The following is a 24,384-nucleotide window of genomic DNA, read 5'->3' on the forward strand; positions in this document are numbered from 1 at the left end:
CAGATGTCAAGGAAACAGAGTCTATCTACTTCTGTATCACATACTCTGTCAGCGAACATTCTGACCCAACGTTTCAATATTAGCTGGATCCCGTTTTATCCATGATTGATTAATAAACACATGGGTGACAAACAACAATGATTTTGTGTGTCCAAATGTACCTAAACTCTTCCACCGTCAATTTGTTCTTGATCTACTACATGTTTTTGTGTATTCGATGTTGGTGACAATTAGACCAAAAAGGAAGACTAGTCTATAAGGAATGTCAGACATTTCAAACAAAGATTGGAGGCACAGACAGGTTAGTTTTCCTTCACAATAGTAACCTGTTCTGCATAGGGGAGTGACAAGGAGGAGACAACTAACGACTGTCATAATCAAGAGAGAGAGCGAGCGACCTGCACGCAGTTTTGATCGGTGACGTGTATAGGCGTGTTCGACAACAGCATACGAGTTTCAGCATTATCAAAAGAAACGCAGATTCTCCTCGGAACAGGTGAGTTTGCCGTAAATGTTTTTTGAAACTTTTGGTGCTATATTCATCTGTAATTTACCATGTAGGTCAACCAAATTAAATGTTTCTTGAATTTTCAATCATGTGGTGTATTTTTGCTGGTCTGTGAATTTTAGATAAATGTTTATTTTGTCGCAAAGCTGGAGAGTAGGCTACCATTGCGGGCATGATTGAAGTTGAACTGGATCATGTACATATTTTATTCTGTAGAATCACATTTAAAAACGTCCCTCGACTGTGTTGATATTTGGGGCGTTTGCTATACACACAGATAATTCTTTCCTACGATTTACAAACTGAGGTGTAAAAAAACACAAAAAAAGGTACTTTTCCCCCCTCATTCATCAAGTTATTTTTATTGCAATCTAATTCAATTCAAATAATGACATTGTTTTATGATCCCCCCCCAGTATTCAAAAATATCAGGGAAATTCATTCTAAGTATAGCCTATAATACACAACTATTGTATAACGGCACCCAACTCCAGCCTGTTATAATACCAAGCAATTCTGTAGGTCAGGATTATCCCTTGATCATGAGTCTGTTATTACATTACACACACAATCATTGGACAATTGCATTTTCTGTAAGATAGTTTTTTTAAGAGCTCGGACGCTCAATCAAAACATGAACACGCGTCACGTGCAGTACGGTTTTGGAACCATAAGAACCTTATATTTCGTAGCAGCAATACATTATTTTCGAAAGACAAAAAAGGTTAAATTGATACACATCTTGCTAGGATTAGCGTTTCTGTTTCCACACCGCCACATTTCCATGTCACAGCGCTTGTTTACGGAAACCAGATGGAAGACAGAGTGGACAACCTGTGCTAACTAGCTATCTGCGTCTCTGAACACCTGTGTGGAAACGGCTGTCACAAACGCGTTGTCCCTGAAAAACACTGTCGGTTGCAGCTGCGTTACAACCAATTAGAACTATGTACATTAAGTGTCTATTTCGCATTTATTTTGATTTGCTGTGAAAGTATAGGAATTTATGTTTATAGAACTGTGCCGCAATTGAGAATCGATTCACGTTTAGAACGAGTATTTGGCTCCGAACAGAACATGGACTATAAGGAGTAACGTTAGGCTCCTTTAGTCTCTCGGGCTAGTTTCTGGAAAGAAAGACAACATGAGGAGAACATGGTATTGCTGCTGTGCTCTTCACCTCTATTAGGTTGCAGAAGGGCCTACTTACTATGTGGTAGATGTTTGCGTAGTCAGTATATATATATATATATATATATGCCATTTAGCAGACGCTTTTATCCAAAGCGACTTACAGTCATGTGTGCATACATTCTGTATGTTCAAGTGTTTGTTCCAGGGTTTAGATGATTCTTCTTTAGGAAAAGCTTAAATATAATATTTGGGGTGTCCTGATCTCGATATAAAAAAATTAAAACTTAAAAAAAAATTATCTACTGTTAAACCACATTTTATTTGGAAATTAACAGTAACATACTGTAACTAATTTGCAGGTAACTGGCTTCCAATAACCGGAAAAACAACCTGATTATTTTTACTTTATTATTTGACTTTATTTACTTTATTTTTACTGTACTGTTTTTGTTGTATTTGCTAAAGTGATTTATATTTTATTTTTTAAATAGTGCAGCAGTGACTGGATAAAGTGAAGAGTTGAGACCTAGGTGGACCAGAGGATCCCAGTATGCCCTCTCACAACAAACGCACCTCTCCTTCCTACCATCCCGGCAGCAGACGGTAAGTCCACCTTCTCTCTCATCCTATGTCCTCATCCCACACAACTCTTCACCCATCTATCTACACTCATCCTATGTCCTCATCCCATCTCACTCTTCTCCCACCTCACTTACCCCCAGCATCCCTCTACATTTAATATATACAACCCACCTGTCGTTCTCCTCCATCAGATCATTCATACCACCATACTCTTCCACCCCACCCTATCATCCCCTACAACCCACCTAAAAACCTACCCATCTTTGCAAGTTAATAGGAGTAATACATTTTATATGTCCACCCCTCTAACATCTCCTCCCCTCATCGCTCTCCTCCTCTCCTTCTCTGTCCTCTCCTCCTCTTCTCTGTCCTCTCCTCCTCTCCTTCTCTGTCCTCTCCCCCTCTTCTTCTCTGTCCTCTCCTCCTCTTCTTCTCTGTCCCTCCTTCTCTGTCCTGTCCTCTCCCCCTCCTCTGTCCTCTCCTCCCTCTTCTCTGTCCTCTCCTCCTCTCTCTGTCCTCTCCTCCTCTTCTTCTCTGTCCTTCTCTGTCCTCTCCTCCTCTCTCTGTCCTCTCCTATTCTTCTCTGTCCTCTCCTCCTCTTCTCTGTCCTCTCCTCCTCTTCTTCTCTGTCCTCCTCCTCTTCTTCTCTGTCCTCTCCTCCTCTTCTTCTCTGTCCTCTCCTCCTCTTCTCTGTCCTCTCCACCTCTTCTTCTCTGTCCTCTCCTCCTCTTCTCTGTCCTCTCCTCCTCTTCTTCTCTGTCCTCTCCTCCTCTTCTCTGTCTCCTCCTCCTTCTCTGTCCTCTCCTTCTCTGTCCTCTCCTCCTCTCCTTCTCTGTCCCTCCTCCTCTCCTTCTCTGTCCTCTCCTCCTCTTCTCTGTCCTCTCCTCCTCTTCTTCTCTGTCCTCTCCTTCTCTGTCCTCTCCTCCTCTCCCCCTCTTCTTCTCTGTCCTCTCCTCCTCTTCTCTGTCCTCCTCCTCTTCTTCTCTGTCTCCTCCTCTTCTCTGTCCTCTCCTCCTCTTCTTCTCTGTCCTCTCCTTCTCTGTCTCTCTCCTCCTCTTCTTCTCTGTCCTCTCCTCCTCTTCTCTGTCCTCTCCTCCTCTTCTTCTCTGTCCTCTCCCCCTCTTCTTCTCTGTCCTCTCCTCCTCTCCCCCTCTTCTTCTCTGTCCTCTCCTCCTCTTCTCTGTCCTCTCCTCCTCTTCTTCTCTGTCCTCTCCTCCTCTTCTTCTCTGTCCTCTCCTCCTCTTCTCTGTCCTCTCCTCCTCTTCTTCTCTGTCCTCTCCTCCTCTTCTCTGTCCTCTCCTCCTCTTCTTCTCTGTCCTCTCCTTCTCTGTCCTCTCCTCCTCTCCTTCTCTGTCCTCTCCTCCTCTGTCCCTCCTCCTCTTCTTCTCTGTCCTCTCCCCCTTCTTCTTCTCTGTCCCTCCTCCTCTCCCCCTCTTCTTCTCTGTCCTCTCCTCCTCTTCTCTGTCCTCTCCTCCTCTTCTCTGTCCTCTCCTCCTCTTCTTCTCTGTCCTCCTCCTCTTCTCTGTCCTCTCCTCTCTTCTTCTCTGTCCTCTCCTTCTCTGTCCTCTCCTCCTCTCCCCCTCTTCTTCTCTGTCCTCTCCTCCTCTCCTTCTCTGTCTCTCCTCCTCTTCTCTGTCCTCTCCTCCTCTTCTTCTCTGTCCTCTCCTTCTCTGTCCTCTCCTCCTCTCCCCCTCTTCTTCTCTGTCCTCTCCTCCTCTTCTCCTGTCCTCTCCTCCTCTTCTTCTCTGTCCTCTCCTCCTCTTCTCTGTCTCCTCCTCTCTTCTCTGTCCTCTCCTTCTCTGTCCTCTCCTCCTCTTCTTCTGTCCTCTCCTCCTCTTCTCTGTCCTCTCCTCCTCTTCTTCTCTGTCCTCTCCTCCTCTCCTCCTCTTCTTCTCTGTCCTCTCTCTTCTTCTCTGTCCTCTCCTCCTCTCCTCCTCTTCTTCTCTGTCCTCCTCCTCTTCTCTGTCCTCTCCTCCTCTTCTTCTCTGTCCTCTCCTCCTCTTCTTCTCTGTCCTCTCCTCCTCTTCTCTGTCCTCTCCTCCTCTTCTTCTCTGTCCTCTCCTCCTCTTCTCTGTCCTCTCCTCCTCTTCTTCTCTGTCCTCTCCCTCTGTCCTCTCCTCCTCTCCTTCTCTGTCCTCTCCTCCTCTGTCCTCTCCTCCTCTTCTTCTCTGTCCTCTCCTCCTCCTCCTCCTCTTCTTCTCTGTCCTCTCCCTCCTCTTCTTCTCTGTCCTCTCCTCCTCTCCCCTCTTCTTCTCTGTCCTCCTCCTCTCCTCCTCTTCTTCTCTGTCCTCTCCTCCTCTTCTCTGTCCTCTCCTCCTCTCCCCCTCTTCTTCTCTGTCCTCTCCTCCTCTCCCCCTCTTCTTCTCTGTCCTCTCCTCCTCTTCTCTGTCCTCTCCTCCTCTTCTTCTCTGTCCTCTCCTCCTCTTCTCTGTCCTCTCCTCCTCTTCTTCTCTGTCCTCTCCTTCTCTGTCCTCTCCTCCTCTCCTTCTCTGTCCTCTCCTCCTCTGTCCTCTCCTCCTCTTCTTCTCTGTCCTCTCCTCCTCTCCTCTCTTCTTCTCTGTCCCTCCTCCTCTCCTTCTCTGTCCTCTCCTCCTCTGTCCTCTCCTCCTCTTCTTCTCTGTCCTCTCCTCCTCTTCTTCTCTGTCCTCTCCTCCTCTCTTCTCTGTCCTCTCCTCCTCTCCTCCTCTCCTTCTCTGTCCTCCTCCTCTCTCCTCTCCTCCTCTTCTTCTCTGTCCTCTCCTCCTCTCCTCCTCTTCTTCTGTCCTCTCCTCCTCTTCTTCTCTCCTCTCCTTCTCTGTCCTCTCCTCCTCTCCTTCTCTGTCCTCTCCTCCTCTGTCCTCTCCTCCTCTTCTTCTCTGTCCTCTCCTCCTCCTCCTCTTCTTCTCTGTCCTCTCCTCCTCTCCTTCTCTGTCTCTCCTCCTCTGTCCTCTCTCCTCTTCTTCTCTGTCCTCTCCTCCTCTTCTTCTCTGTCCTCTCCTCCTCCTCTCTTCTTCTCTGTCCTCCTCCTCTCCTTCTCTGTCCTCTCTCTGTCCTCTCCTCCTCTCTCTTCTCTGTCCTCTCCTCCTCTTCTTCTCTGTCCTCTCCTCCTCTTCTTCTCTGTCCTCTCCTCCTCTTCTCTGTCCTCTCCTCCTCTTCTTCTCTGTCCTCTCCTCCTCTTCTCTGTCCTCTCCTCCTCTTCTTCTCTGTCCTCTCCTTCTCTGTCCTCTCCTCCTCTCCTTCTCTGTCCTCTCCTCCTCTGTCCTCTCCTCCTCTTCTTCTCTGTCCTCTCCCCCTCTTCTTCTCTGTCCTCTCCTCCTCTCCCCCTCTTCTTCTCTGTCCTCTCCTCCTCTTCTCTGTCCTCTCCTCCTCTTCTCTGTCCTCTCCTCCTCTTCTTCTCTGTCCTCTCCTCCTCTTCTCTGTCCTCTCCTCCTCTTCTTCTCTGTCCTCTCCTTCTCTGTCCTCTCCTCCTCTCCCCCTCTTCTTCTCTGTCCTCTCCTCCTCTCCTTCTCTGTCCTCTCCTCCTCTTCTCTGTCCTCTCCTCCTCTTCTTCTCTGTCCTCTCCTTCTCTGTCCTCTCCTCCTCTCCCCCTCTTCTTCTCTGTCCTCTCCTCCTCTTCTCTGTCCTCTCCTCCTCTTCTTCTCTGTCCTCTCCTCCTCTTCTCTGTCCTCTCCTCCTCTTCTTCTCTGTCCTCTCCTTCTCTGTCCTCTCCTCCTCTTCTTCTCTGTCCTCTCCTCCTCTTCTCTGTCCTCTCCTCCTCTTCTTCTCTGTCCTCTCCTCCTCTCCTCCTCTTCTTCTCTGTCCTCTCCCCCTCTTCTTCTCTGTCCTCTCCTCCTCTCCCCCTCTTCTTCTCTGTCCTCTCCTCCTCTTCTTCTCTGTCCTCTCCTCCTCTTCTTCTCTGTCCTCTCCTCCTCTTCTTCTCTGTCCTCTCCTCCTCTTCTCTGTCCTCTCCTCCTCTTCTTCTCTGTCCTCTCCTCCTCTTCTCTGTCCTCTCCTCCTCTTCTTCTCTGTCCTCTCCTTCTCTGTCCTCTCCTCCTCTCCTTCTCTGTCCTCTCCTCCTCTGTCCTCTCCTCCTCTTCTTCTCTGTCCTCTCCTCCTCTCCTCCTCTTCTTCTCTGTCCTCTCCCCCTCTTCTTCTCTGTCCTCTCCTCCTCTCCCCCTCTTCTTCTCTGTCCTCCTCCTCTCCTCCTCTTCTTCTCTGTCCTCTCCTCCTCTTCTCTGTCCTCTCCTCCTCTCCCCTTCTTCTTCTCTGTCCTCTCCTCCTCTCCCCCTCTTCTTCTCTGTCCTCTCCTCCTCTCCCCCTCTTCTTCTCTGTCCTCTCCTCCTCTTCTCTGTCCTCTCCTCCTCTTCTTCTCTGTCCTCTCCTCCTCTTCTCTGTCCTCTCCTCCTCTTCTTCTCTGTCCTCTCCTTCTCTGTCCTCTCCTCCTCTCCTTCTCTGTCCTCTCCTCCTCTGTCCTCTCCTCCTCTTCTTCTCTGTCCTCTCCTCCTCTCCTCCTCTTCTTCTCTGTCCTCTCCTCCTCTCCTTCTCTGTCCTCTCCTCCTCTGTCCTCTCCTCCTCTTCTTCTCTGTCCTCTCCTCCTCTTCTTCTCTGTCCTCTCCTCCTCTTCTTCTCTGTCCTCTCCTCCTCTCCTCCTCTCCTTCTCTGTCCTCTCCTCCTCTGTCCTCTCCTCCTCTTCTTCTCTGTCCTCTCCTCCTCTCCTCCTCTTCTTCTCTGTCCTCTCCTCCTCTTCTTCTCTGTCCTCTCCTTCTCTGTCCTCTCCTCCTCTCCTTCTCTGTCCTCTCCTCCTCTGTCCTCTCCTCCTCTTCTTCTCTGTCCTCTCCTCCTCTCCTCCTCTTCTTCTCTGCCTCCTTCTCTGTCCTCTCCTCCTCTGTCCTCTCCTCCTCTTCTTCTCTGTCCTCTCCTCCTCTTCTTCTCTGTCCTCTCCTCCTCTTCTTCTCTGTCCTCTCCTCCTCTTCTCTGTCCTCTCCTCCTCTTCTTCTCTGTCCTCTCCTCCTCTGTCCTCTCCTCCTCTGTCCTCTCCTCCTCTGTCCTCTCCTCCTCTTCTTCTCTGTCCTCTCCTCCTCTCCTCCTCTTCTTCTCTGTCCTCTCCTCCTCTTCTTCTCTGTCCTCTCCTTCCCCTCCTTTTTCCCCCAGCCATGAACACAGGCACAAGCATAGCGAGCATGTCTCCAACCCAGCCTACTCTTTCTACCCAGAGGAGGAGCTCCTCCACTTCTACCGCTGGACCTCTCCTCCGGGGGTGATGAAGATCATCTCCATCATCATCATCATCATGTAGCGATCTTCGCCTGCGTGGCGTCTACGCTCGCCTGGGACTACGACATGAGCATGATGGGAATGAGCGGGGGCATCGGAGGCGGGATGGGCATCGGCGGCGGAGGATACGGTGGGAGCTACAACGGTGGCAGATCATACAGCTGTGTTCCCAGTACCGGAGAATCAGCGGGAACCAGAGACCCCCTGGCAGGGCTTCATCATTGCCATAGCAGCCATCACCTTCATCGCCGTGCTCATCATCTTCATCCTAGTGGTGTCGCGGCGGAACGCGTCCCGCTCGCCAAAGTTCTACCTGGGGGCCATCATCGTGTCGGCCATCTTGGCGATACTAATGATCATCGCTACTATAGTCTACCTGGTGGCAGTGAACCCCACAGCCCAGTCCTCAGGGTCCGTCTACTACAACCAGATCATACAGCTGTGTTCCCAGTACCAGAATCAGAACCAAGCCCAGGGCATCTTCATCAACCAGTACCTCTACCATTACTGCGTGGTGGAACCTCAGGAGGTAGGTACTATCTTCATCAACCAGTACCTCTACCATTATGGCGTGGTGGAACCTCAGGAGGGGGTCATTTAGTGCTGCATCTCTGCTAGCCTATGGGACATTTTCCTGTCTCTGTTAGAGATCCAGCAGGTGCTCCTGTCAGATTGTGTCAGAGATGTGCTTAGACAGAGCTATTAGCTAAAGACTCCCTATCGCCGATAACACGTTTCACCCTGGCGCATTATCCTTCCTGTGTGGAACATGCTAACCTACTGACCCTCCTCTCTGTCCCAGGTCATAGCCATCTTGTTTACAATGTCTCTCCCCTTCTCTCTATAGGTCATAACCATCTTGTTTACAATGTCTCTCTCCCCTTCTCTCTATAGGTCATAACCATCTTGTTTACAATGTCTCTCTCCCCTTCTCTCTATAGGTCATAACCATCTTGTTTACAATGTCTCTCTCCCCTTCTCTCTATAGGTCATAACCATCTTGTTTACAATGTCTCTCTCCCCTTCTCTCTATAGGTCATAACCATCTTGTTTACAATGTCTCTCTCCCCTTCTCTCTTTAGGTCATAGCCATCATCCTGGGAATCTTGGTATTCGTGGGTCTGATCATCCTGCTGGTGTTTGCTGTGAAGACGCGTCAGAAGATCAGACGTTGGGGCCCAGACAGAATCCTCTGGGAGGAGACCAAGGTTATCAGCAACAGCCTGCGCACACACACCATCGGAGAGTGGGTGAGTGTGTGTTTCCAGATAGGGGATGTTTACAGAGGTGTGTGTGCTGTTAAAACAAGGACAGGGACTGACTGTAAAGTCAATGTAATCTGTGATGATTTGATGTACATAAAACATTTTAACTACTTCCATGGTTACCAGGGAAACTGCATTCTACTAGTGTACATCCACGGCTAATTGTGTGTGTGACAACATGACAAAAATTCAATGGAATTAACTCTCACAGTGACAGTATAAAGTAATGGAACATTGTCCTAAAGAAAGTATTCACACCCCTTGACTTTTTCCACATTTTGTTGTGTTACAGCCTGAATTTAAAATGGATTCAATTGTGATTTTTGTGCCACTGGGCTACACACAATACCCCATAATGTCAAAGTGGAATCATGGTTTTACAAATTAATTACATTAAAAAGCAAAAATGTCTTGAGTTAATAAGTATTTAACCCCTTTGTTATGATAAGCCTAAATAAGTTCAGGAGTAAAAATGTGCTTAACAAGTCCCTAGTAACCGGAAGGTTGTGAGTACAAATCCCCGAGCTGACAAGGTACAAATCTGTCCTTCTGCCCCTGAACAGGCAGTTAACCCACTGTTCCTAGGCCGTCATTGAAAATAAGAATTTGTTCTTAACTGACTTGCCTAGTTAAATAAAAGGTAAAATAAAAAATAAATAAATAAAATAATAAGTTGCATGGACTCACTCTGTGTGCAATAATCGTGTTTAACAGTATTTATGAATGACTACCTCATCTCTGTACCCCAACACATACAATTGTCTGTAAGGTCCCTCAGTCGAGCAGTGAATTTCAAACACAGATTCAACCACAAAGACCAGGGAGGTTTTCCAATGACTACAAAGAAGGGCATCTATTGGTAGATGGGTTAAAAAAAAGAGAAAAAAGCAGACATTGACTAACCCTTTGAGCCTGGTGACATTATTACACTTTGGATGGTGTATCAATACAGCCAGTCACTACAAAGATACAGGCGTCCTTCCTAACTCAGTTGCCGGAGAGGAAGGAAACCGCTCAGGGATTTCACAATGAGGCCAATGGTGACTATGAAACAGTTCGAGTTTAATGGCTTTGATGGGGGAACTGAGGATGGATCAACAACATTGTAGCTATTCCACAATACTAACCTAAATGGCGGAGTGAAAAGGAAGCATGTACAGAATACAAATACTCCAAAACATGCATCCTGTTTTCACGAGGCACTAAAGTGTAACTGCAAAAAAATGTGGCAAAGAAATGATCACAATGTACTGAATACAAAGCATTATGTTTGGGGAAAATCCAACACATCACTGAGTGCCACTATTCATATTTGGTGGTGGCTGCATCATGTTATGGGTATGCTTGTCATCGGCAAGGACTAAGGAGTTTTTTTACGATAAAAAATAAACGGAATAGAGCAAAGCACAGGCAAAATCCTAGAGGAACATCTGGTTGTCTGCTTTCCAACAGACACTGGGAGACAAGTTTACCTTTTAGCAGGACAATAACCAAAAACACAAGGCCAGATTTACACTGGAGTGACCAAGATGACTTTGAATGTTCCTGAGTGGCCTAGTTACAGTTTTGACTTAAATCTGCTTGAAAATCTATGGCACGACTTGAAAGTGGCTGTCTAGCAACGATCAATATCCAACTTGAAAGAGCGTCTAGAATTTTTTAAAGAATATTGTGCAAATATTGTACAATCCCAGTGTGAAAATCTTAGACTTTTCCAAAAAGACACAGCTGTAATCGCTGCCAAAGGTGATTCTAAAATGTATTGACTCAGGGGGTTGAATACTTACGTAATCAAGCGATATTATTGTTTTATTTTTCATCAATATTTTACAAATGTTATAATTTTTCTTCCACTTTGACATGAGTATTTTCTGTAGATTGTTGACAAAAAAAATGAATATTCAATCCATTTTAATCCCACCTTTTAACACAACAAAATGTGGAAAAGGTCCAGGTGTATGAATACTGATGGCACTGTATCTGCTACAGGGCCAGTGTTCAAAGCGTTTTGGGAGAAGTAGTCGAGTGCTGATCTGGGCTCCGGTCCCCATCCCCCCCGTCCGTCTGTGTGTGTTTATCTAACCAGACAGTCGCAGCAGAAGCATATCTTTCACCACAGGTGCTTTAGGACAGATGAAGTGTATAGGTATGTGTTGTGTCAGGTGCAGAGGGAGGGGGGGGGGAGTTTCAAGTCCAGTTTCTGGGAGTTGCTTCCCAGGGCACTAGTCTCATTTGTAGCTATGTCATGGTAAAGAGTTGGTTGATAAAGAGCGACTGCCCCTAAAAAGCCACTTCTTGTTTTGAAAATGGCCTATGTTGCATCGATAAAATGGCCTATGAAAATGGCCTATGTTCCACTCTCTCTCTCTATATATATATATATATATATATATATATCCATGATATTTTTATTCACTGTTTCTATTTATTCCTTGTCACAATATAATTTAAAACAATCTTCTCTTTAACTCTGCATTGTTGGAAAAGGACCCATAAGTTCTAAGCATTTAACTGTTAGTCTAAACCTGTTGACTACGACGCATGTGACAACTACAACTTCATATGAAACATTTATTCTAGTGGCAAAATTAACTGCAGAGTGTAATATAGGATAATTTTGGTCGTAAAGTAAGTCAGGGATTTGCGTGATGATGGGGAAACGATGGTATGTCACAGAATGAAGGGTACTGCAACAGTTGTCAGTGGGTTGGGGTTTATTCCAATCCTGCCCACAGCTGGCAGCACCAAACTAATCCTCAATTCGGAACGATCGTAAATGCCCCATGGTCAATTTGGTTTGCCATTCGATATCCGTATGGGGCTAGTTGGGGACCATCAGTACATTTACACAATGTACATGGGACCATATTTCTAAAAGGTTCATAGCAAAACACTTTCAATGACTTAACGTCAAACCAACTTTAACGAGACGACTAAAAGACGTGGAACAAGAAAATATTATGATCCCGTTTTACATTTGTTCTTTATTGACGGTCCCCAAACTATCCCCAGAGATGAGCAACCCAACGTCAAAACAACAACGACAAACCAGCCAGATGAATCTAATTGGCTAAATGATTTGGATAACTCTTCCCAACTGCGAAACGCATAAGAGACATCCACATCAAGGCACACCCCGAAATCAACTCAAGTTTGAATTCAGTCATGGCAGCTAGCATTTCTTAATGAATCAAATCTAAAAACGAGGCCTGAACAGGAAGTGCAGTCACCCTCAAAAATAACATTCTAAAAGAAAGGTGCTTTTTATGTTTCAAAATGGACAAAGCATTGTTTTTTTATTACAACTGGAAACTTGACAGATATGGTTTGCGCATATTTAGTGTTTCGACTGTGATTGGCTATAAGCTGTTGTCCCAGGGTTTCTTCCCGTCTCTGGTTGTGATTGTATCTGTGGTGTTTGGGCTGTGGAGGATGGAGTGAGAAGTGGAGAAACCGGTCGGTCCTGTGTGGGAGCGCTCAGACTGCCACACCATTTTACCTCACAGCAACAACAATAATGGCACACTGTATCTGTGCTACAGGACCAGTGTTCAAAGCGTTTTGGGAGAAGTAGTCGAGTGCTGATCTGGGCTCCGGTCCCCATCCCCCCTGTCCGTCTGTGTGTGTTTATCTAACCAGACTGTCACAGCAGAAGCATATCTTTCACCACAGGTGCTTTAGGACAGATGAAGTGTATAGGTATGTGTTGTCAGGTGCAGAGGGAGGGGGGGGGGGAGTTTCAAGTCCAGTTTCTGGGAGTTGCCTCCCAAGACATTAGTCTCGTTTGTAGCGATGTCATGGTGAAGAATTGGTTCTTAAAATAGCATTCTGATCATGTAGTACAAGGAGCAGTTGTGATTGGCTATGAGGTGTTGTCCTAGTGTTCCTCCCTGTATCTTGTTGTGATCAAATCATCTGTGTTATTTAGGCTGTGAAGGCTGGAGGGGGGGAAGTGGAGGAACTGGTCGGTCCCGGATGAGAGCGCTCAGTCAACCACACTATTTACCTCACAGCGACAACCACACCTCTGAGTAATATGTGAGAGGAGGGGGAAACCTTACGACAACCTCCAAGTAACCATACAAGCAAAACCACTTTAGCAACCCTAAAGCTATTGGATTCACAAAAGATTCGGATTCAATGCGTTGTTGGATTCACAAAAGATTCGGATTCAATGCGTTGTTGCCATAGCAACTTAATAGACTTGGTGCAGCTATAAAACTAGGCAAACTGCACATACATGGGCTACAGCCATACCTGGTAGCCTAGGCACAAAGTCAACATGAGACACCGTTCAACACCATGCCATATGTGTTTTAATGAAGACGATCTGGTACTGTAGTTGTCAGGCCATCGACGTTGAACTAAAGACTGGTTTGGTTGGATCATAAGTCTGATCTCAAAGGTTTCTTCAGTCGACAAGTTGGTTCATCATTGACATGACATGCTTTAAAGGCATGGCCTGAAATTATGAGTAGAAGTTTATTCAGGAATTTCATAAACATGATGTTTACATTGACGATATGCATAATGTTTTCAGGTAATTGTGTTTATACCTCTGTTCCTGGATGATTGGAATGCTCTTGAGCCTTTTGTTCTTACCAACCTGTGGTGTGTGTTATTTAAACACACGCTGTGTGAAGGTTTTACATTAGTGGCTGTTTGTTGCCCTCTGTCTCAATATGATGCCTGACTCTTGACCTCCTCTCTGTATTGAATTCAATTGAATAAACTTTATTGATCCCGGTGTCTTCCTGTAGGTGAATAACGTGTCTGGTCAGCCGGACACTCTGGTGAATGAATACAATGACAAGGTGGGGGGCTCCAGGAACTTCCTGGACCAGCTGCCAGACCACAGACCTCTGTATCTGCCTGGGTAAGGTCACCTTCACACTGAGATTTTTGCAGTGTCAAAAACTGATCCAGAGAAATGTATTTCAATGAGAACCTGAAGTTGGTAAGGGCCGACCCCATAGGTATGAGCTGGAACAATGCTCTGCTGCACATTTGAATTAAATTAACTTTTTTTTTAAAGAATCTGTGGTCAGCTAATCCTAACCATAACCATTAGTGGGGGAAGACCCAAAGCTGACCTTGCCTGTCCACAGACATCTCTCAGTAGAATAACCATTTAGTTTCCTTGGCGAAAGTTAAAGGGCTATGTTTGTTTTGGGTTGTTTCACCCGCATGTTTTCACCTGGCAAAGAGAAAGTATTTCCTCAACACAAAGAAGTGTTACTCAAGACATTATTTTGGCAAGGGAAGACCATTAAGCTATAGCTACGTTATAACATACTTAGATAAATGAAGAAGCACGTCAAATTCCCTTTTTCCACCATCGATGGTGGTCTGCCACCCCAATATACTTGGTGTATTTACCATGCCGAATGAACTCATGACATAGTCATGAATTAGTTGTTCCATTTGTCACGTTAGAACTGGAAATAAGAAAGTATATTTCCTGGTTGAATGCTGTGGCTTTTTATGCACTTACCAGAAGTTGGTAGAATGTTGGGAATGTGTTCTTTGGTTCAATCTTGTTGCCGGATGATTTGAGGTTTTGTGTGACGCCGTCATCCTGACATCACTCGATCAGGATGAGCTTGTTTCAGAGAAAAACAAACACTTCTGTTATGAGAAGACAGATTCTAGTGCTATACAGTCCTCTTAATACACAGTTTTACTGATTCCATTCAAATGGAGTTTATTAGAATAAATAGTGATGATATTTAGGTTATATGTAACAAGGTGTATTATTGAATAATATATATTTTTTTTTCAGGAGCTCAGACATAACAAGTTCGTTGGGAGGACTGAAGAGCAAGCTGAGGGACTACGACACTGGTGCAGAATCAGGAGGAGAGGATCTGGACGAGATCGACTTTAACTCGTGAGTGGAGGGACGACTGGTGGAATGAAAGTTGCCTGCTTTCAGATCTGTTTTGTAAAGTATAGCCAAATCCTGAACAGTTTGCCATACTTAACAGATCTGGGATCAGGCTAGAATGACAGTAGAATCAGGGTCTGAAAGAGATCCTAATAAACTGTATTCATTGGGGCGGCAGGGTAGCCTAGTGGTTAGAGCGTTGGACTAGTAACCGAAAAGGGTCTCGAGCTTGATGACGAGCTTGGAGGGCACTATGGTGTTAAATGCCGATCTGTAGTCGATGAACAGCATTCTCACATAGGTATTCCTCTTGTCCAGATGGATTAGGGCAGTGTGCAGTGTGGTTGAGATTGCATCGTCTGTGGACCTATTTGGGCGGTAAGCAAATTATATGGTCCTTGACTAGTCTCTCAAAGCACTTCATGATGACGGAAGTGAGTGCTACTGGGCGGTAGTCGTTTAGCTCAGTTACTTTAGCTTTCTTGGGAACAGGGACAATGGTGGCCCTCTTGAAGCATGTGGGAACAACAGACTGGGATGGGGATTGATTGAATATGTCCGTAAACACACCAGCCAGCTGGTCTGCGCATGCTCTGAGGGCGCGGCTGGGGATGCCGTCTGGGCCTGCAGCCTTGCGAGGGTTAACACGTTTAAATGTTTTCCTCACGTCGGCTGAAGTGAAGGAGAGTCTGCATGTTTTAGTGGCAGGTCTCAGACGAGAGGCTAACATGACCAAGAGGGTCGAGAAAGACTGTCAGAGGACAGAAATAGGAATTCAGGTATCTATAAGTGGGGTTAAAATAACAGTTAGAGCCTCTCTCTCTCTCTCTCTCTCTCTCTCTCTCTCTCTCTCTCTCTCTCTCTCTCTCTCTCTCTCTCTCTCTCTCTCTCTGTCTCTGTCTCTGTCTCTGTCTCTGTCTCTCTGGCACCGTTGTCTCTCTCTCTGTCTCTGTCTCTCTCTCTCTCTCTCTGGCACCGTTGTCTCTCTCTCTCTCTCTCTCTCTCTCTCTCTCTCTCTCTCTCTCTCTGGCACCGTTGCTCTCTCTCTCTCTCTCTCTCTCTCTGTCTCTCTCTCGCTCTGTCTCTCTCTGTCTCTCTCTGTCTCTGTCTCTGTCTCTCTCTCTCTCTCTGGCACCGTTGTCTCTCTCTCTCTCTCTCTCTCTCTGGCACCGTTGTCTCTCTCTCTCTCTCTCTCTCTCTCTCTCTCTCTGGCACCATTGTCTCTCTCTCTCTCTCTCTGGCACCATTGTCTCTCTCTCTCTCTCTCTCTCTGTCTCTGTCTCTGTCTCTCTCTCTCTCTCTCTGGCACCGTTGTCTCTCTCTGGCACCGTTGTCTCTCTCTCTCTCTCTCTCTCTCTCTCTCTCTCTCTGGCACCGTTGTCTCTCTCTCTCTGGCACCGTTGTCTCTCTCTCTCTCTCTCTCTGGCACCGTTGTCTCTCTCTCTCTCTCTCTCTCTCTCTGGCACCGTTGTCTCTCTCTCTCTCTCTCTCTCTCTCTGGCACCGTTGTCTCTCTCTCTCTCTCTCTGGCACCGTTGTCTCTCTCTCTCTCTCTCTCTCTCTCTCTCTCTCTCTCTCTCTCTCTCTCTCTCTGGCACAGTTCTCTCTCTCTCTCTCTCTCTCTCTCTCTGGCTCTCTCTGGCACCGTTGTCTCTCTCTCTCTCTCTCTGGCACCGTTGTCTCTCTCTCTCTCTCTGGCACCGTTGTCTCTCTCTCTCTCTGGCACCGTTGTCTCTCTCTCTCTCTCTCTCTCTGGCACCATTGTCTCTCTCTCTCTCTCTCTCTCTCTCTCTCTGGCACCATTGTCTCTCTCTCTCTGGCACCATTGTCTCTCTCTCTCTCTCTCTCTCTCTCTCTCTCTCTCTCTCTCTCTGGCACCATCTCTCTCTCTCTCTCTCTCTCTCTCTCTCTCTGGCACCGTTGTCTCTCTCTCTCTCTCTGGCACCGTTGTCTCTCTCTCTCTCTCTGGCACCGTTGTCTCTCTCTCTCTCTCTCTGGCACCGTTGTCTCTCTCTCTCTCTCTCTGGCACCGTTGTCTCTCTCTCTCTCTCTGGCACCGTTGTCTCTCTCTCTCTCGCTCTGGCACCGTTGTCTCTCTCTCTCTCGCTCTGGCACCGTTGTCTCTCTCTCTCTCTCTCTCTCTCTGGCACCATTGTCTCTCTCTCTCTCTCTCTCTCTCTGGCACCATTGTCTCTCTCTCTCTGGCACCATTGTCTCTCTCTCTCTCTCTCTCTCTCTCTCTCTGGCACCATTGTCTCTCTCTCTCTCTCTCTCTCTCTCTGGCACCATTGTCTCTCTCTCTCTCTCTCTCTCTCTCTCTCTCTCTCTCTCTGGCACCATTGTCTCTCTCTCTCTCTCTCTGGCACCGTTGTCTCTCTCTCTCTCTCTGTCTCTCTCTCTGTCTCTGTCTCTCTCTCTCTCTGTCTCTCTCTCTCTGGCACCATTGTCTCTCTCTCTCTCTCTCTCTCTCTCTCTCTTGTCTCTCTCTCTCTCTCTCTCTCTCTCTCTCTCTCTCTCTCTCTCTCTCTCTGGCACCGTTGTCTCTCTCTCTCTGTCTCTCTCTCTCTCTCTCTCTCTCTCTTTCTCTCTCTCTGGCACCGTTGTCTCTCTCTCTCTCTCTCTCTCTCTCTCTCTCTCTCTCTCTGGCACCGTTGTCTCTCTGTCTCTCTCTCTCTCTCTCTCTGGCTCTCTCTCTCTCTCTCTCTCTCTCTCTCTCTCTCTGGCACCGTTGTCTCTCTCTCTCTCTCTGGCACCGTTGTCTGCCAAAGCGAATGGAAAAGAAAAGACTATTCACTTTATTGCAAAGTAACCACATTTCCTGGCTCAGTACGTGAGATTAAAGTTACGTTTGATAAAGTTCCATATAATATATACGGTGCCTTCAGAAAGGATTCAAACCCTTTTACTTTTTGTCAGGTTACAACCTGAATTCAAAATGGATTAAAAATATGTTTTTTTCGCCTCCTCGTCTACATAAAATAAACCATAATGATGAAGTGGAAACATGTTTTTAGAAATGTTTGCAAATGCATTGAAAATTTAAATACAGAAATATCTCATTTACATAAGTATTCAGACCCCTGGGTCAATGGGGCTCCTGAGTGGCGCAGCGGTCTAAGGTCACTGCATCTCAGTGCAAGTCCCTGGTTCGAATCCAGGGGGCATCACATCCAGCTGTGAATGGGAGTTCCATTGGGCGGCGTACAATTGGCCCCACGTTGTCTGGTTTTGGCCGGGGTAGGCCGTCACTGTAAATAAGAATGTGTTCTTAACTGACTTGCCTAGTTACACAAAGGTTAAATAAAATCATATTTGGATATATACAAATTAATATTTATTTGATGAAGCAAAAACTACAACAGTTAGTTGAATTAGTCTAAATATATGATCATTAGCACATGGTCTGGAGGGCTCTCAGATGTGAATCTTAATAGAATATATAGCCTAGAATGAAACACATGAGGGACATGGAATCACATCAACATTAGAGTAGACCACTTTTGCAGCTTCAAAATGACTAACTAATATAATAATAATAATAATAATAATATATGCCATTTCATACAGTCATGTGTGCATAAACATAAGATACCCATACCCAGTAAGCGCCATGCTTCAACTGATCACAGGACCACAATATATTGTTCATAATGAGTGAAACATAAGATAATACAGTAACACTTCACATCAAGTTCTTATAGACGCGTAGTAACTCTGATCATTACCATAGCAACATAATTGTTGCATCGGACTCGGTAAATTGCTTTATATTTGCATAACGATGGAGTTCTTGCGTATGTGGAATAAGGAACGAATAAGGAACGTCAGCTCAAACTCTCAGCTCATTGATATGCAATTACCAAAGTATCATGTGACAACATGCTAATAATATGTAGTTTTAACACATAGGCGCAAGGGAAGTTTAGTGTTATTGAGAATGATAACCGTAACAAAATATAGCTATTAAGTGTCGAAAGGAAAATAAATATCCAAAAACTGCCATCTTGAATCAACTACAGCTCAAGGTAGTTGGAAAATCATGTTCGTTTTTTATTTGTAGTAAACTATCCCTTTAAATATGTTATAACTGAGTGTTTTGAAACAAGAACACGTGGCCTCTGATGGACAAAGACGTTCAAAGTAGTTTTTTTGCTAAGCGTCCAACTGTTTGCAAATGGCTTTGAATTACTCTGTAGTATTTTTCAGCTATCAACAAAATGTATTACAGCTTTCAGTGGCATGTTGAGTCATACAGTAGTTGAGCATCACAACTTATTTATACTTCTCTGTACAGACTATCATTGGTTTGACTTGATTATGGACTGTCAGGAGAATGGATAGTTACAGAATGTTCAGATCAAATTAAGTTTAATTCCAAAACGTTATATTGTACATCCATTTTCAGAATTTTTGTTAAATTTGCTTTTATTGTTTAAATAACTTCGAGATTGTTGTGTTTTCTCTTGTGCCATTTCTAATCGTGGAACGGAGTTGTTCAATGACAGACATGTATTTGTTTGAAATATATCACATTTTAGAGAGACAATCATGTTGTTTATATATCCACCTCCCTCTCAGAGAAACACATAGCGCCGATAGGTTTTACACTCAAATGTAACTATTTAAAAAAAATAAAGAACTACAAATTATACATTTCTGACATCAATATTGTAAAACAAATAATAATAATCAATACAGTAATGAGATCTGTATGTAAAATATTTACATGTGACATTGTATTAATTTAGCAGATGCTCCTATCCAGCGCGACTCACAGTTAGTGCAGTGAGACAACCACAGATCAGTCAAATCCACAGGATACCAACTTTCCATTTCAGCTAAACAATGGATATACAGTGGGGCAAAAAAGTTTAGTCAGCTACCAATTGTGCAAGTTCTCCCACTTAAAAAGATGAGAGGCCTGTAATTTTCATCATAGGTACACTTCAACTATGACAGACAAAATGAGAAAAATAAATCCAGAAAATCACATTGTAGGATTTTTAAACAATTGGTGGCTGACTAAATACTTCTTTGCCCCACTGTATAGAGTTTTTTGCAACAACCAATTTTAATACACATCTATGAATTAAAAATCAGAACAGCAATATTTAACACACACATAAGCAATAATTTCTGATGAAACAAAGGAATTTGGTGTGTATATAGCGTTTTTTTTTTAAACGAAACTTCTAATATTGTGGATATATTGAAATAGTATGTACTATTTAGGAAATACTATTAGATGAAGGCAGCCAATCCAATAGTTTCAGAAAAGTAGTCACTTCCTAAGATCTGTATTCAAATATATTTTTTTAAGTAGCTGCTTTCTTTGATCTGTATTCAAATAGTTTACAAAAATAGTCACTTTCTGAGCTCTGTATTGAAGTAGTTTTGAAAAGTAATAATTTTTGTGGATCTGTATTCAAAGAGTTGTCGTAATCTCAAATTACAATTTGTTCCCCTGGAAAAAAGTGACTTTCCACAAAGCAGAGTTAACTAGAGTTGTCCCAGGTCTGTAGTTAAAACTAGAGTTGTCCCAGGTCTGTAGTTAAAACTAGAGGTGTCCCAGGTCTGTAGTTAAAACTAGAGGTGTCCCAGGTCTGTAGTTAAAACTAGAGTTGTCCCAGGTCTGTAGTTAAAACTAGAGGTGTCCCAGGTCTGTAGTTAAAACTAGAGGTGTCCCAGGTCTGTAGTTAAAACTAGAGGTGTCCCAGGTCTGTAGTTAAAACTAGAGGTGTCCCAGGTCTGTAGTTAAAACTAGAGGTGTCCCAGGTCTGTAGTTAAAACTAGAGGTGTCCCAGGTCTGTAGTTAAAACTAGAGGTGTCCCAGTTGTCTGTAGTTAAAACTAGAGGTGTCCCAGGTCTGTAGTTAAAACTAGAGGTGTCCCAGGTCTGTAGTTAAAACTAGAGGTGTCCCAGGTCTGTAGTTAAAACTAGAGGTGTCCCAGGTCTGTAGTTAAAACTAGAGGTGTCCCAGGTCTGGTGTATAGAAGTTTTGGAAGGGGATTTTAGAGGTATTTGTGGATAGAAAGTTAGACATTAACTTGAGTTTCCTTTTCACTCTCTTATCTTTGATGGATGGAAACTCACTAAGGGAAGGGGTATAATACCGTGTATATATATACTGTGTATATACTGTGTGTGTGTGTGTGTGTGTGTGTGTAACTTGAGTTTCCTTTTCACTCTCTTATCTTTGATGGATATAAGGGAATATATATATATATATATATATACTGTGTGTGTGTGTGTGTGTGTGTGTATGTGTATGTGTATGTGTATGTATATATATATATATATAACTCACTCTATCCATCCTGTCTCTCAGCGAGTTCTCTGCCATCATGAATGAGCAGGAGCGTCTGGACTACAAGAGGGAGTTTGACCGGGACCATCTTGAGTACAAAGAGCTGCAGGCTGAGCTGGATGACCTCAACATGGGCCTGGCTGACCTGGACAAGGAACTGGACAGACAACCAGAGGGCAGCCCACAGTTCCTGGTGAGGACTTTAGAGATACTATATAAATGTTATATTTAATGTTCTCGTTCTATTAGTGTGTGTGTGTGTGTGTGTGTGTGTATGTTTCCAGTAACTTGTCCAGTGATTTATTTATTTTGTGACATTTTGTGTGTGTCAATAGCTATGTTTCCATTAACTTGTCCAGTGATTTATTTATTTTTTGACGACATTTTAGAAAGTTTGCATAGAAAATAGATTTGACAATTTCCTGCGAGGTGCATTTCTCTGTAACCAGGTTGTGTCGATTTAAAAACACCTGGATATAATGTTGTAACTCCTACAGTAACCAGGTTGTGTTGATTTAGAAACACCTGGATATAATGATGTAACTCCTACAGTAACCAGCTTGTGTCGATTTAAAAACACCTGGATATAATGATGTAACCATTTAAAAACACCTGGATATAATGATGTAACTCCTACAGTAACCAGGTTGTGTTGATTTAAAAACACCTGGATATAATGATGTAACCAGGTTGTCGATTAAAAACACCTGGATATAATGATGTAACTCCTACATTAACCAGGTTGTGTCGATTTAAAAACACCTGGATATAATGATGTAACCAGGTTGTCGATTAAAAACACCTGGATATAATGATGTAACTCCTACAGTAACCAGCTTGTGTCGATTTAAAAACACCTGGATATAATGATGTAACTCCTACAGTAACCAGGTTGTGTCGATTTAAAAACACCTGGATATAATGATGTAACTCCTACAGTAACCAGGTTTCCATCCAACCTTTTTTTTTATATAAGAGTACATGTCAGATAAACAGAAATGTCATGACAGGCCTGATGGAAACAGAACAGTTTGTCGGTAAACTTTTCAAATGTCGACAAAACAAAATACACGAGCCAAGGTGGGATCTTTCTGTCAGTAAAATTAATTACGCGAGAAATGTCGGTGGAAACGCTTTTACGCCCAAATCTTGATATATAACCATAATATTGAGGTAAACTTGGGAGTCATGCGGGGATGACATGTTGTGTGTCCTCCCACTACAACTCGTCAGGAAGGCCTGCAGTTTATTAGGCTACATATGAAATAAATGAACTCTCCACAGGGTGGTGAAAGTGCAAGGTGATGAGCTTGATGCTCCTTTTCAATAATTATTGAGGGTCTCATTCTGGTGACTTGATGATCGATGATTGGCTGCCGATTGAGAAATACAAATAATCTCGCTCTTTCTGTCCATAATAATCTCATCATGTAGACCATATGTGTCAAACTCATTCCACGGAGGGCCCCGCTCCACCCTTGTAATTGATTGATGAATAAAGGTCACCTTGTTGTCTAGGTCTTAATTGAAAGGAAAAGACAAATCCGCGGACACTCGGCCCTTTGTGGAATGGGTTTGACACCCGATGTTGGCCCTTCACTCAACTCAGGACCTCAACCAGTTCCACAGTATTTTTTTCGTGGTTCCCCTTTACTCAGGGACCGATTTAGACCTGGGACACTAGGTGTGTGCAATTATCAGCTAGAACAGAAAACCAGCAGGTTGATTACCCCTACTCTGCTGTAGGCTATAAGAAAGTGTGACGCTAATTGTGTTTTTTCTTCTATCCTTAAAACAGGATGCTATGGATAAGTACACCCGGATGAAGAATATGAAGAAGGTATGTCCCACTACACCACTATTACCTTTTTTGAGTAAATTTTTTTGTGAGAATTTGATTCAACCAACCCAACCACAGTAGGTTTCAACATGTTTAAAAAAAAAGTTAACCTCCACTTCTCTCCACAGTCCTCAGACTATCAGCTGAAGAAGAAGAGGTGCAAGCATCTGAAGGCCAAGCTGTCTCACATCAAGAGGAAGGTCAGCGAGTATGACCGCAGACCCTGAACCCTGACCACCAACCCCAGTCCAGAGCAGACTCCACCCTTGTCTGTCCAGGAAACTGGCCTCAAAAGAAGGAAGACCATAATGGGAGAGGGACCCAGAGAAGGCTTTTTTTCAATGTGAAGGCATATTAACTTTTTTAAGAGGGAGAATTCTCTGAATGTTGTTTTATTTTCTTATTGAAGTTAGATTGATGTTGAGTCCCCCCCAGCCCCAGGATTGTACCCACAGCCGCGGGAAGTAGGGATGCTGCCGCACCCCCTGAAAAATCCTGATGATGTGGCTCAGTTGATAGAGCATGGTGCTTGCTATGCTAGGGTTCGATTCCCACAGAGGACCAGTACAAAAATCTGTGCACTCACTACTGTAAGTTGCTCTGGATAAGAGTGTTTATTAACATGGAAAAGGAATGAATAGACCATTTCAATTTTCACATACAAATAAGTTGCAAAGTATTTCAAGAAAATGGAAAACATATCAATAAAGTTTTAAAAAAAATATTCCACAAGTATTTTAAAATGACCTGTTTTGTACAGATAATTATCAGACTCAAGTTAAAAATGCTGGTAAACACTCAAATACATTTGGTACATTTTTCCCCCCACAAAAGCAGTGCATTGGGCCTGTATTAGCGGACCGACATATAGACACTCCATATACACTCCCCCTGTCGTCGCAGCAACCCCACCCCCAAACTACTTCCAGCGGCTATGATAATACCTCTAATATGTAGCCTGTGCCCGAGTCTCCAACAATCGGATGTTCCGGTTTTGGAAAGAGCCTGTGACTCGACTTCAGCTTTTGGACATGAACAAGGTGACCAGCCATCTTAACTCCTCCACATTTACTGGATTGATTGAACATTACAGAAGAGAACCTCCCCAGACAGTTTTTTTACATTTTTTATAAACAATATTTATGGGATCTAGTTTCAGGCGTTTATTTTAAACCTGCTACGTTAGGTTAACAGTTGGGGAATGATGGATGGCGCAAGATGCTAAAGGTTATTAGAGCGCCCTCTAGGGTATAGATACATGACATGGCCAATGAACGTTTTTTTTTACATGTTTGTACATTTTTGTATTAACAAAGGTTCTCAGGGGATGCTCCTGTATCCAAATAAAATATTTTATCTATAAAAAAATAAATACCCGGTGTGTCCTTATGGAATTGTACGGTTTTTTTTTAATCGGCTTTTACAAATTCATTTTGTAGCGGTCTTTTACTGACATCTGGGCACCGGATGTCTAGTAAGCACCGTCCACTGTATAGTAAGCAAATTAACGATGTTTTCCCTTTTTCGTAACTATATCTTTTTGTGAATTTCCGAAAATGTTTTGCCATTCATCTAAATTGTAATTTTCTCAGACATTTCTGTCTGTTTAGTTAAAAAATTAAATGTGAAC

The 24,384-nt window shown here is 44.1% G+C and overlaps 1 protein-coding gene across 1 annotated transcript; it reads left to right on the forward strand.

Annotated features, from left to right (window-relative positions):
* Nucleotides 1–321: 321 nt before the first annotated feature.
* oclnb (occludin b) lies at nucleotides 322–23,481 on the forward strand. Its single transcript, XM_046351450.1, is given in 11 exon segments — nucleotides 322–496; nucleotides 2,134–2,245; nucleotides 7,334–7,470; nucleotides 7,473–7,630; nucleotides 7,632–7,985; nucleotides 8,539–8,706; nucleotides 13,482–13,597; nucleotides 14,504–14,611; nucleotides 20,936–21,107; nucleotides 22,713–22,754; nucleotides 22,883–23,481. Coding segments are annotated over 10 exon segments (1,407 nt in total). The 5' UTR covers nucleotides 322–496; nucleotides 2,134–2,192; the 3' UTR covers nucleotides 22,982–23,481.
* The last annotated feature ends 903 nt before the right edge of the window (nucleotides 23,482–24,384 follow it).

The sequence above is a fragment of the Oncorhynchus gorbuscha genome, linkage group LG05 (assembly GCF_021184085.1).
Source record: "Oncorhynchus gorbuscha isolate QuinsamMale2020 ecotype Even-year linkage group LG05, OgorEven_v1.0, whole genome shotgun sequence".
NCBI classification, from domain to species: Eukaryota; Metazoa; Chordata; class Actinopteri; order Salmoniformes; family Salmonidae; genus Oncorhynchus; species Oncorhynchus gorbuscha.